Source organism: Phaenicophaeus curvirostris, chromosome 5 (assembly GCF_032191515.1).
Source record: "Phaenicophaeus curvirostris isolate KB17595 chromosome 5, BPBGC_Pcur_1.0, whole genome shotgun sequence".
In the NCBI taxonomy this organism is placed as follows: Eukaryota; Metazoa; Chordata; class Aves; order Cuculiformes; family Cuculidae; genus Phaenicophaeus; species Phaenicophaeus curvirostris.
In genome coordinates, this window is record NC_091396.1 from 9844456 (window position 1) to 9858992 (window position 14537).

The following is a 14537-nucleotide window of genomic DNA, read 5'->3' on the forward strand; positions in this document are numbered from 1 at the left end:
TCCAACTGTTTACATCATGTTTACTGAACATATATATTTTGAGGCTGTGTTGGTTCACATTCTTTATAAACATGTAACATAGAGACTAAAATGTAGACAAGCTCACGGTAGTACAGCTCTTGGCAAGTAACCTCTCAGAAAGTAGAAGGTTCAGTATCTACACAGAGACCTTGATGAAGAAATATTTTTATTTGACACACAATACTAGGTTGTTGCTACACAACTTCAAAACGTAAGTTTGGAACCCCAGAATTTACAACTCTGACACTAGCAAATGCCTTAGCGGGTACCAGGAGAGTTTCAAGCTGCTTGCGATTCCCCATACCTCCTTGGAAGTTGTGCTTAAACGCAGTTATATTCATCACCTGCTACACCCTTGTTCCAGAGAAAGCTGTTAGGAAAGGGGTTGTGTCCTCTTGTACATCTGGCATCCCGAAAATTCTCAGGTCCTGATCAAGGACATGCCTTTCCAATTGTTCCCTCCGCTTATCGAGCAATGGAGGGAGGGACAGAAGAGCAGCCTTTGGGGATCAAAACACTGCAGTGTCTAGGTTCACTTTTTATTCCACTGCTGTAAACTTCTTTTGTGGGTTTAGAAAAGTGTCATTGTGCCTCGGCATGCCCTGTATAGAGGCGAAATAATGAGATCCGCTCCCTCCTTGTTTTGTCCTGTTCGCATCTGCTTGGATTTTTTCAAGTATCAGAGCAGACCTCCCGTGTTTGCTTAGGTGACCTGTGCTCGCAGCTGCGTGTGCGCCGGCACAGCCTGCGACTCCGACTTGTCCAGATGCTGCTGGAGCTAGAACTGAATCCCACGTCTCCTTGCACATCCACCTCTCCGCATCCCTCTCCTCTGTGGCACTCGAGACGCTCGCACCCAAGAACCCGCAGCTGACGCTCCTCGCTCAGGCTTGCGGAGAGCAAGCGGTCGCCTGGGTCCATCTGGGCTGGTTTAGTCGCTAATGTTTACCGCGTCTGTTAGTTTGGAGGAAGACGGGGGCGGCGGGGCGCCGGGAAATTCTTTGAGCCCTGTTATCCCTACAGTAACTATAGACTTTGGCAGGAATGCGGGTGATTAATCTCAGGTCTGTGGGTTTAGCCGCTCCGGCTGTCTAGGAGACAGCAGCGTCCCCGGCGCTTTTCCCCCAAACGCTGCGAATTGAGCTCAATAAACACCAACCGAGCCGCTCCGAAACGAAGCGCCGCTTCACTTCGCGATCTGGGCGAGATCGGACTTCCCTCCCTCCCTCCTCTTTTTTTTTTTTTTTTTTTCCTTTCTCCTTTCCTCCCCGCCCTCCCCGCCTCCCCCCTCCCTCCCTCCCTCTCCCCCGCCGAGCCGGTCCCCCGCCCCGGGGCTGAGCGAGCCCCCAAAGTTGCGCGGAGCGGCGAGGATGGCAGCGCATCTGCGGCCCCTCGCCCTGCGCCTGCTGGCCCTCACCTTCCCCTTGGTGGCCAAGGGCTTTTCCGACGAAACCTTGGAGAAAGCCGCCAAATCCGAGGGATATTGCAGTCGGATCCTGCGAGCCCAAGGCACCCGGAGAGAAGGATATAATGAATTTAGCCTCAGGGTGGAGGGCGATCCGGAATTTTACAAGCCTGGAAACAGTTACCGGGGTAAGTTGGCTTCATCCTCTGCTTCCCATACAAACCGTAATGGTCAGGACAGGCGTCTCTGAAACTGTAACGTGCCTCTGCCTGTCATCCCTGTATCCCTTTTGGCGTGCGTGTGTGTGACTGTGTGGGTTAAGACGGGGTAATTCACTCCCCCGCGTTACTTTATTGGGGATGCTTTGATGACAAGTGAGAGGGAGCTGGATTTCACGGTATCGCTTTACTCCCGAACGTTAACTCGGTATTAAGAGGATTTTCCTTTCTTTTATGAATCTTCTCTACCGGCTCAGCGCTAGCACAAGATCACAAGTTGATGTGATACAAAAAGCACTCTCTTCCCCCCCTTTACCTACTTCCTATCCCTTTAAACGTAACACAGTGAATATTAACGTTCAGCAGGAAGGAGAGGAAACTCGAAACTAAGTGTTCTTGCCCTGAAATATGAATATTAATATAATGAGTTAGCATATGGGCAAACAGTGATGCAGCACACTGCCAACTTCTCACATTTTCCACTTATGTTTATCCCACCTCCTTTTTTTCTTGTTCTTCTTATTTTTTTTTTCCTGGGGAAATGAACAGAAGGTTCAAACAGGAAGGGGACAGAGATGGTGCAAGTGACCACTGTAAATAAGAGATGAAAGCGTTCTTCGCTGAGCATTTCACACACAATCCTTGAAATTAACATATCAGTATTTTTTTTAATATTAATTAGAAAAGTGCAAAGGTAGGTTTTGGTCACTTCTAGCCACAGAATGCCTTAGGAAATAGACCATCTTGGGCTATGCTGTTAAATTCATATTTTAAAAGCATTTTGAAACTAATTTGGACATTTCTAGGTATCATAACTAATGAACTATATAGACATCACTTTGGAAAACATATTTTAAGAGTTTCTTCTAAGTGTTTTTCCTGACCTTCCTTAGATTCAGCGTAAAGAGCAATGTTTTCCTGTTGCATGAGCATGGAAATCCTTGTGTGGATAGGGAGAAAAAAAGTGTGCATATAGCATAATCATGGTTCTCTTAAAGGTTGAAAAACACATCTGCAGCAGTGATTGATCTGTTTTAAGCATCAGCCTGTAACTTTGATTTTTTTTTTTCCTCAAGGTATGACTAATTTTGATGTAGTGTGAGGAAATGCACGTTTCCCACAGATTGATTTACTGTTCCTGACATTAGGCTTAGCATCTTGAGTCTGAAAGATTTCATGTTGTGTGTCAGTTTTAAATGCTTACTAAGCAGGATAAAGATAAGTGTCAAGTTCTTTATTGGTGGCAAACATGAATGCTCTTAAAAAGTTCTGGAATTTATTTCTGTGAAAGCATTATTGGATATTTTCAGTCATCTATGAAAGAAGTTTCTATTACATGGAAATGTAGAAGGAAAGGAGCTCCCAGATGGATTAACAGAACTAATTTTGTGGAGATATTAGGTCTTGGTAATAGGAACTCAGTTAATAAAATCACATTAGTTTATTGTAGCTACTTGGAAGTGAGAAAATAACAGCTAACACAAAAAAGGTTAAAATTTAGATGAAAATACGTGCCCAAATTTTAGGTGTTTAAGATTGAAGTATTCAGGTGGCACATAAGCTTATTTAAATAGTCCTTTAAGGACGCTGTCTGAGTGGTTGGAAAAGCATAAATGAATGTTACTTTAACATATACATTATCTATGACAGTAGTTAAAACCACCAGTATAACAGAAAGTTTCAAGAGCTCATTTTCAAAGGGAATTCTGTAGTACTTCTGGAACTCTATTACTGTTTTGTATAAAGGTTAGAAAATCCAAATGATAAATGATAATGATAAAAAAAAAGGTGGGGTTTTGGGTTTTTTTTTTTAATCTGTAAATTACTACGTGTACAACACTGCAGAAGATTTGCACTATCTCTGTTGTGTTGGAGCCAAATGTGCCTGTTTCCATGGCCCTTGTTTGATTTAATGCAGTCTGGATCCTTGGCACATTCCCTAGCAGGCTCCTGGAATAAACTAGTATTTATGCAGGGTGGATAATACAGAAACACAGAGATGCTGTGCTCCACCAAATCGATGGTATAAAGGCATCCATTTATGTTTGACTCTCACAGTCATTGGTGGTTGTGGCACCCCTGCAAGACCCTCAAACTGCAATGAATGGAGGAAACATTGCATCACTCTTGTAGTGTGGGAATTGGAAGACCACATTTCATGGCTGCCATTTGTCTTTGGGAAACTTTTTATGGCTTTCCTGCAGTTACTCACCTTTAGATCAAGCAGGATCTATTTGCCCTAAGAGGAAATCCTGGGTGGATCTGTGAGTATGTAAGTTTTGGTTTTCTACCTCTCTGGTGCTACAGTAGAGGAAAATGGCCTGAAGTACTAAGTAATGTATTTGAATGAGTATGCCCTTCTTCTGGTCTGCAAACACCGGCAGCAGCAAAGAACACATGGTGTTCCACAGGGCAGGTGACGTAACTGATGTCTAAGATCTTATTTGGAACTTTTGATGCAAGCGGCCTTCATCTGACAGGTCTTTAAGGCTGAGATATTGTGGTATCCCCATGTGGAGCTGGCAGCCAAATGTGTGTGGTAGGCAAGTCTTTCAGTAGCACTAGGTTTGTGGGCAGACCATCCTGGTTTGAGGTCCTCTCTACCTGCTGGTTAACTTAGACCTTGATGTAGCTGCTCTTACTTCCACCGAAGGTCACAGTTATTGTTGCATTCAAAGAGCAGAAATGCACTTTAAGTTCAGGACAATGATCCCCAGTCGTAGCTTTATTGATCTGTAGAGTTAGATTAATGTTTCCATAAGGCTTTCATGAAAAACTACGTTTAATCCTATTGAAATATAAATTAAATTGTTTCTAAAAAGGGCAGTAGTATATCCATTTCATGTGCTAACATACAATGGACATAGTTTCATCCATAATATTGTGACATTGTTATTCTGATGAAGAAAATTAAGATTTGACTAGTATAGTCCTTAGGTAGAACTTCTATGTGGATAATGTTTCTAATGGAATTTCCACTTGTAAGTCTGTTCACCTCAGTGTTCAAGGAAAAGCTCATGTAATGTTTCACACTCCATTGTGTTGGTTTGTGGACTTATAAGGAATATTGAAACTTTTTCTATCGATTTATTCCTTCCCCCAACATGCAAGCGCTCCTTTTTCTATTTTACAAACAAACTTTCATTCTTTAAATACTTTAGGAATTCTTTCATTTCATAAATGATGGATAGAAGTAGATATTAAAAGTGTATTTGTTGGTACTTGTGCAATGTACAACACAGGATGTGCTGTAGTGTGGGATATGGAAAGTCAGATTTCCTGCCTGAGACCAAAGGAGCAATTGCTTTGATCACCCCACCTTTAGCTGAGGATGCTGAGGAAAGAGGAGTGCTCATTGAAGGTGTGTGCCAAAGTGCACTTTGTAAGGTAATCGGAGGTTTGCCGGAGGGGATGGAAAAAGACAAAAGTAACTTTTGCTATGTAATCTTTCCTTTAAAGTAAAATTCTTAACTTTGAGATTTACACTGAGAATTAACTGATCTTTACAGGAAGTTCATGTTGTTCAGTGAACGTTAATTAATGTGAATGTGGTGTGAGAAATACTCAGCTGTTCTTTAATAGGGCAGAGTTTAGCCCAAGAAGAACTCTCAATTTATGCACCGAGAAGTCGCTGTCTCTTGTGAAAACCAGATGTAGTCCAACAGCTTCCCACTGCTGCCCGTGCAAGGCAAACCTCCTCCTGTGCAGAAATAGCCAGTCCAGAGCCACTGACTATAATACCATCACCCTGGCAAGGCTCTGTGTTTAGGAGTGCTTCAAGCAAAGTCTTGCGCTGCAATGTTATCTGAGCACACTGGATAGTTCAGAGAACTGACAGAAATCCCTTCAGCTCAGATGTTAGCGTTCGTTCTGGTCTAGCTTAGGGGTGATCAAAAGCACACAGTCATCTTGGTATCCCTGAGCAGAGGTTGCATGGATACTTAAATCCCACATCAGTCCTCTCTGCTCTTGCAGATCATCACCCTCATGGTCCCTCACTTGTACATGGGTTTCCCCACCACTGGCAGAAGCAGTGCTGGGGTTGCACAGCGCAGCCTCTCAGGGACTGGACCCAGCTGAACTCACTGCTTGGGGTTTTCTGTTATGTTTTACTGTTCAGCTGGATGTGTTCCTTAGTTCTGCTGACAACACAGCTGCCTGGATGTGGCTGCTGTATGAGCAGTGTGGGGTGGGGGAGGGCAGGATCACTCATGTTGGAGGAAGGATGGAATTATTCTGGGTTAAAACGACTGTGCAACCACAGCTTGAGTAGTGCTAACTCCAGGCATTCAAAAACTATGAGTCAGGGTTTGGAATTCTTGTCCTCTGTTTTTTGTTTTTGTGGATGCCTTTTGTAGCATTTCAGATGTCCTGCATTTTATAGGTAGGTGTTTTGTTTAGAATTTCGACAACTGTTTGGTTTGATCTGCAAATTTTTGAGGAAAATGATGAAAACTGTTGAGTCAATTCACAGCTGGAATCTCTGTTTGCTTGCATATGTATTCAAGTACTTCTGGTGTAAGCTTTTACTCCTAGTGATTCAGACTTTTGAATTACATATAATGGATGGAAAAAATTGTTGCATGTAAAAGACCTTTATGGCAATTAGTTTCTAAGAATCAGTGTTCAAGCAAGTGTAATGCGTTCATCTTTGTTGAGTTTAAGAGTGTGCTGTTCTCAATTACTGCAACTGAGGTTGGCTGTGGATTTTCATTTATAATAGAGCTGAAAAAGTTCACAAAATTGGGCTAATAATACTAATTATTGGGCAGATAATGAATTAATGAATTGGAACAGTATTTAGAAACGCAATCAGAATTTGTAATGCTGTTATGCTGCTACTCAATTCCTGTATATAAAATGTGAAAGATTCTTTCTCCTCAAAAGTGATGAGGCTCATAATAAGGCTCCACATAATGAAAAGTGTACTGAAAATCTTTAGAATTGGGGGATTTGCTATTATGCCCATCACTACTCTAGATTTGTACAGGTGTTTGCAGGTGTACCGGTCTAAACATGACACTTCCATGTCAATTTTTAACCTCTTCTGTATCCCTCCAATCCTCTTTTTTGTTCGTACATAATCAGAAACATTATGTATTGGTATAAACACAGTGATTCTTAGACCCAAATAAAGCTGCATACTGGAGACCTTCGAATATCTTTTATTTTTCCACTATTAAACTTCTAGATCAAAGAGCTCTCCATGTGAACTCTTGACATATTCTGAAATCCCTATCTTTTAAGGGCAATCTGTCATTTTTAGTAATGTGTTTCAACTCCTCTTGGCCTATTTTTTTGAGTCTCTTGTGAATTCTCTTCTGTGAAACAGCATTGGTAGCAGCAGTTTGCTCATGAAAACTCTGGGTGGTCTTCAGTTTTTATTGTGCCAGTCAGGGCTTGAGAGTGTAACAATAGTGAACTACAAGCAGTGCCATCTGCATTATGCTTAGAGTAAAAGCTACTTGAAAGCATTAGGAGTTCAATTTTCTTTCTCTTTTCCTTTAATTCAAAAAGAATTTTTCCCTAAAATGTACTGGTTTCAAAAAAAAAGAAAAAAGATTCCAATAAAGTATTGAAAAGGGTTCAATAATTTTAAAACTCCCAAAAGTCCTGCCTCAAATCTCTGCCTCATTCCATCTTTCCAGTAGTGTTCAAAAGAGCCACAGATCATGTAAGTAAGTGTTGCTGGGTGATGATGAGGTACCGATGATGGTAAATAGAAAAACAGTCATACAAATGTTATCTTGCACTAGCTGAAAATGAGGGATGTAGTCCTGATGTTGAGGATGGTAAAATTAGATTGGTCAGCATTACGTTATTCGTTCTCTGCTGGTGAATCCAGTGATGCTTTCCTTGTCAGGACTGGGGTGTGTGTAAAAGGATGTTCTGCTGATGTGTAGGATGCTTTGGCAATTAAAGCTGGCAGCATAATCTTAAGAGGTCAGCTTTAGCCATGAGTTTAACTTTGTGTACTGTTCTGCCCTGAGGTTAAGAGAGAGGAAAGATAGTTTTAGAGCAAACATCTCTGTCAACTGGAGTACCGTGCTGAGCGTAGCTGAGCTGGAGCAGGTAATATGGTCATCTTGCTTTACAGTTAAAGAAACTTTCTGTGTACTAAAATGCCTAGATCCTTGTTCATGCTCAGAGCAGCACAAAAACTGAAGCAGATATTCAGAAGTTCCCCTACAATTAAAAAACAAACCAAACCCCTGCCCTCCACCCCCCACCCCACCCAAAGAAAAGAACCCCAAACATGTTTGTCCCTACTCTCAAACCAACAACAAAACCACCCTCCTGTAGATCCGAGCACATTGGAAATCGGCTTTTTTTAAAAAGAAGAAAGGGGAAAAAATATCTGACGTATTTTGCATCATGACAGTGTTTTTCTGTTTATGTCGAAACTTGGACTGAACATTTTTGTATTCTGGCTGGCACTGCTCCATGTTGCTAATGCTCTAACTTTTGTTAATACCAACTTAAAACATGCAACTTTGAAGCTGAACTGCGAAATGATATGCAGGTAACTGTTTTCACAGTTAATATTATGTATTCATTATTTCTCTGTTATATTTTAGTGACACTTTCTGCTGCGACTCCTGCTTACTTTCGAGGATTCACATTGATTGCTCTTAAGGAAGGAAAAGAAGGTGACAAAGAAGAAGACCATGCAGGAACTTTTCAGGTGAGAGAACTTTCCCTGACCTATATCCTTAAGAGTATACTTACTGTATGCTTGGCCCAAAGAGGGATGTTATGTGCACAGCAGAATGCAGAGTATACTTAAGTATGAATAAATGGATGTGGACATGAGAACAACATAGCATATTTGTTATTTTATGCAACCTCTGCAAGAGTTCAAGGCTTTTGTTCCTTGACTTCAGCTTGCCTTCCCACATTCTTAGAGTTTAGGACACCTGAATTTGTTAGCCAAAGTGAATATGAAAATTGTTCTATTCACATTTTGATTTTTGTATTTCTTTGCCTAGATACTTTTGCCCATTCAGATGCAGATTATCACTCTGAGAAGTGTGTTTGCTGCAGCTATAATGACTGTTTTATCAGCCATAAATTAGATTCTGCTGTTTTATTGATGCTCAGTAGTACTTCACTTAACAAACATATTCAGTGGGATGAAATGTTGTTGATCATTACTAAAAGGAACAGAATCTAGAGCGATTATTCACAAAATAGTATTTCCAGCAAGTTCAAAATTATGGAAATTGAAAATACATGTCATATTTATGAAAGTGTGTAGAATTTATGTGGGTTCATTGTTGTCAACTCTCAGATAAGGTATTGTTTGCTTTTTGATTCTCCAGACTTAGAAATGTTGTTAAGTGATAGCGATTATGGTTTACCTAATGGACAATAATATTGTTACTAATTTTAATGATGATTAGTAGGTAAAAGATTTCATTTTCCTCAAAGAATCATTTCTGTGTTTTCAAGGGAAATATTCAAAAGTTCTAATTTTGGTGATCTATAGCGACAAATCAACATAATCCCAGCATCTCTTCCTGAAGTGTCTTCTGTTTTTTGTGTCTAGCAAATATGGTGCACAAACTTAATCTGTATTTGCCCTGTTTTCTGTTTGAGTTTGTTTAGATTTTTCTTTCTGTTTTTCATACGTTTATAAGAAAATCTAGAATAAGTGAGAACTTACTTGATGCTGGAATAGCTCTACCTTCCTTAAAATTTAACAATTTCCTAATATTACTTGGGAGAAATCTCTTTAATAAGGACAGGGTTTTTCTTAAGAATAAGCTAGCATTAAAGCATGAGCTATTGCTCAGAAATAGAACTGGCGGTGTTCATCTAATTTTAAACGAAAGGTGTCACCATTCATGTCTGTTTTTCAGTTGTTAGCTGTGGCTAACAGGAAGGACTTGGCTTGAGTTTTGCCCTTATGGCTGGGCATGTCTACCTCGTAATGTAGTGAGAAACTTACTAAGTCTTGCTGAGGTACACTGGAATTTTAAAGTCAGCTGAGAGTGGGATCCAAATAGAAATTCTGTATAGATCAAAAAAAGCCCAGTGGATCTCAGTTCAGGGAAGATTGTTTAATTAGCTTTATTGTATGGATTGCAATCTGAAATCAGTATTCTGCTTGGCAGATGAGTTTCATTTTTCATGCATAACTAGATTTGTATTTCTGTGGCACAAACAGTACTCATTGTGCTCATCCCACCTGAGCACATTAACTGAAGTTCATTCAAATACTGCCTGCCAGTTCTGCTTGTGTTGAAACAGATTTAAGATTCTTATTTAAGCATCCAATGAGTTCTCACAGTGATAAATGCCGGTCTCTCCTGTATCATGGCTAGGTGCTAGTAATTAGGAGAGGAAAAAAGATGTGTAATTCAAGGGTTTGGACTGTGTTTTTATTACAACACGAAGAACCTAATGTTGTCTAAACATCTCTGATGAGTAAGAAAAACCTATGCGTACGATAACTTGCATGTACAATAACTTGTGTGCCACTCAGTTATGCATTTTTGTCTGCTCAGATGGAGAGTATGTTATTGCAAGAATTACCTAATGGAATAGAACTTAGTGAAAATTCCTTAGAAGCAGCAAAAGACTAAATGCCACTTCTGACTATTGCCATAACCCGTGGCTTCCATGAGGAGGCATATTTTCTGTTCAAATAATAGTCAAAACAAAGCACATGAATGCACTGCATGAAGCTAAGTGCCTCATTCATATTAGTAAGACTTTGCATTATAACAAGGATAGAAGGAAATGAAAGTTGACCAAATAAGACATATTCTTTCCTTCCATGCCTCAGAGACTGTAAACCACCATATTTTCAAGCCTGTGAATGCTACTTTCAAATAATGACATATTGGTTGCAATGTCTATCACATGGAAAACATGAATCCACCCTGTCCTGGGTCTAGTTCCCATTGGGGCTGTGGCTTTGAGTGTTACACTGGTCAACAGGTGTAATGCCTCAAAGTACTGTAGCACTCATGTGCTAGAGTAGCAACCTGTTAAATAAGGACTAACATTTCAGTGACTAATATGATATGGTACATTGAGATTGGAAAAAACGTTGTTCTCAGTGGTCACAGCCAGTCCTGCTGCAGCAGGTTGAGGCTTGCAGCCCATTGCAAAGGATGGACGTGCAGTAAGCAGCTGACATGAGTTTGCCCTGCAGGGGCTTTGCTGGGCCTTTTACAGCCTCCTCATGGCTCATTTACTCTTGTCTGACTCTGCAGGTATGGTCAATCTTCATTAATCATTAAGCTACCTGATCTTGAGCCTATAAATAGCACAGCTGTTAAAATTCTTGGTTGTACAGGTATTTTTTATGTACTGTTTTTGGTTACCTTTATACTTGCCAGGGAGTAGAGAGTTTTAGGGAAGTGTAGTTTTGACTCCACCATTCTAAAGCTGTTTCCTCTGAGAAAATGAAGACTTTAAAATCTGATTTTACTGTTGTGTGTTTGTTTAATTCAGCCAAACTTCTTTTACTTTGTCCTTGTAGCACACCCAGGGCACAGCTTGGCTTTAAAATAAACAACTCCTATTGTCCCCCACAAACATGCAAACATATGTTAAGTAGCTAAATTAAAATATGGTCGGGGAATTAAAGATGCCAAATTCAGTCACAGAAGTTTAGGGATATAGTAGTACCGCTCTTACTTATGCCAGTGGTAATTGTACAACGCAGAGGTGCAGTGCAGCACTCTGAAAGCTTTGCATATCATGTTCCATTGGCCGCTTTACACAAGCCATTCCCAACTGTTGTCATGCAGACTGCTGATCTTTCTCTTTTGGAATGTTTAGCAACAGTCTGCAAATTGTTTGAAGGCAAATTATACTCGCGGGCAACAGTCAAGCACAGATTGACTGTAGAACGGTATCTATACAGACCATTTAAATCAACATATGTATGCAAAGCAATAGATTTAGTCTGATAAATAATGTAGAATAATAGAAATTTAGTGCTGAGCCTCATCTCATCTATTTTCCTCATTCTCTGAGGAAGTATAACTATTCTGAGAAAATTCTTGGTAGATATTTTCTGAATCTGTTCTGAAGAAGTGTTCGACAACAAAAAAAATCATCTCTCCAAGTGGCCTGTTCAAACGCTTAAATATATTATATTTTATAGAGAATTTAAGGAAAACTTTATTGAGCTTTTACTTCTGTCTAAACTGAGTCTTCTCTAATAATGATTAAATTGCTCTCTTATCAGATTATCTTCCTAATTTAAGAATTTCCTCAGTATCTTATGAAACAGTTATTCTGAAGTTTCTCTTATTTTCTCGCTAATTCCACACACTTTCTACCTGTTTCTTATTAAAAAAATAGATATATTTTCATTGTAGGTGATCTGTTTCATTTTTGCCATTTCAGCAGTCAAGTTGAGAGTTTGGGCTTATCTATTTTGCCCAGAACTGTACATGAAAGTCAATCTGGACCCTCAGTGTACAATCATGTAGAATTTAGATACAATAATCCTTTGGAGCATCGCAAGTACTTCCCTTTGCTTCATGCAGAATCCAGTAACTGTCTGCAACTTTCCTTTGCTGCAAGAGCACCTCAAGTAGTGTACGCAAGGTCCACAACAAAGTCCTAAATCTATTCCTGTGTGTACCGCAGGATTCCTCATGTTCTGCCTCTCTATTTCACTCCTACGTGTAAAGCTTTGTATTTGTCTTAGTTAGTTTAATCTTGACTGCATCTTCAATTTATCAGGAAAGTTCTGAACTACAATCCTATCCTTCAAAGTGCTTGCCATTCCTCCAAACATTAGTGCTATTTGTGGTCTTCATAAATATGCACTTGGCAATTAAGCAGTCAATATAAAATATTGTGTGCAAATGCGACCTTTTCTCAGTGATAAACTGAGTCATAAAGACTCAAAATTAGGCACATATCTGTGTTGTTTTGGCATAATCAGTGGTTAGATTCTTATGTCCACTTTTATTTGTGGTAATTTAGTGTTAAAGGCATTCATCATAGTAGTGTTACTGGAGTTGTCCTTTTGACTTTCTTTGCTCTAGAGGGATTCAAGAAATTCTTAGTTTAGGTCACTGAATTTAACAACCCACCACCGCATAACCAATGTAAGAACTTAAGCAGGCATGGCAGTACCACGAGTGAAAGTTTCATTAGAAGTATGGCATTTATAAAAGCTAGGGACCTGTGCTGAAAAGGAAAACACTTAAGAAAAATAGGAGTAGTAATGAGATAAGTTAGGTAACTGGCCCTCTACTCTAAATCCTCTTTCTCTAGGTTTACCCTGAAACAATAGTCCCAGACATTGCCTTTGTTTTGGAGACTTGCTGACTGGTGACCATTTCTTTTGATGCTGTTTAGCTGACTGATGTGCTTACCAAAGCTTTTAGATATTTTTTTTTAAACAAGCTCTCAGAAATGTGGTTCCTCAATTGCTGTGTTGCAGCATTTTATAGGAATCTTATGTCTTTTTAAGCAGTTGATATACTGCATTTTGAAAGAAGCAGTCTTAAAAGGCGTTTTGCCAGGTCTCATGATTTATTAGAGTATTTATAAGCAAAGTTTATTTGTATTTTTTCAAAAATTAATGACTAATTATTTATTAACCTTTTTATATTAAAAATTAAGCTATACTTATGTAGTCTTGATGTTGCACTCAACTTATATGGTTTTTTTAACCTTATATCCCCATGTAAGACAACAGGCTACTTAGTAAATGTCTTATTCTGAAATGTATGAAACTATGTAGTTTTGTTTAACAAATATTCAGCACTTTCAAATATTTTGCTCATGTTTGTATTCTGTACATTCCCTTTCCCAGCATCTTATCACTGAAACAGTCTGTCATTTTACTGCTCATAAATATATGAAAGTGATGCATTTTTACTCTGTTTTGATGTGAAACATTCAATCACCAGTGGTTTGTAAATCAAGGGTGGATTAATTTCCAATCCACAGTGAAGCCACACAGCTAAAGCTTCTTTGCACCAGTAAATGAAAACCATGTTCCTATCTAATTCAATTTTCAAATTTAAAAAATTCTTCAGGGTTTTCATGAACAAGGGCTGAGACATTACGAGAAGGAAACATAATCCTCAAGTGACGGATGATGTGAGGTGAAAAGAAAAAAAGAAAGAATGGACACTATTTATTTGTGGCTTTAAACCTGGTAATTATGTAGCCATGACATACATACATGCTTTACATTTATCAAACAGAAAACAATACAAAGCTCTGTATGTTGATTTCAGAGAGAGACATGTTGTATACCCAAAAAAGGAGGAGGGAAGCAGAATACAGTTGCATAGAAACTGCTAAATGAAAATTCTTTTTTGAAGCATTGATTAGCAATTCTACTATCAGCAGGAGATAAATCAATGTGAAATAGGTGTGCACAGTTATTACATTCATAATCCAGTGTTATAATTGTAGGAGTATGTTAAATATGAAAGAATAAGAATATGCCAGGATTTGGAGACCAAGATGTAACCATGAATTCTGAGTCTGTAAAAATAAGTCTCCCGGTCTTTTGCAATTGCAAGAGTATTCTTGAATTTTCTTTCTATAAAAATAATTTCATATATTATTATAGAAAGAAAAAAAGAAATAATTTTATAATGGTAAAACAAGCTCTAGTTCACCTTTTCACCCTTCTTATAGGATGGACTTGATTGTCCTTGATAAAAACTTCCACACATTTTTCTAGAACTGGCCCCCATATCATGATACTCAGGGATTAATTATGAGCTTTAAAAAAAAAAGAAGGTACCTGTTACATATAGTTCTAGCATAGATTGGAAAATGTGAATGCTTTGAGTAAGATTAAATGCAAAAATCCCCAGTACACTGGAGAAACCTTAACTTGAATCACTTATTTGCAAGGTTTTGGTTAAAAGTTTTATCAGGAGATAGTTATGTCT

At 39.0% G+C, this 14537-nt stretch overlaps 1 protein-coding gene across 1 annotated transcript in view; it reads left to right on the forward strand.

The window, feature by feature from the left end:
• Window positions 1–1376: 1376 nt before the first annotated feature.
• SPON1 (spondin 1) overlaps window positions 1377–14537 on the forward strand; it is a 224826-nt gene continuing 211665 nt past the window's right edge. The window contains exons 1-2 of the mRNA XM_069857516.1: window positions 1377–1614; window positions 8223–8329. Coding sequence (XP_069713617.1) covers window positions 1392–1614; window positions 8223–8329 — 330 coding nt within the window. The 5' untranslated portion in view covers window positions 1377–1391. The remainder of the gene's footprint in view (window positions 1615–8222; window positions 8330–14537) is intronic.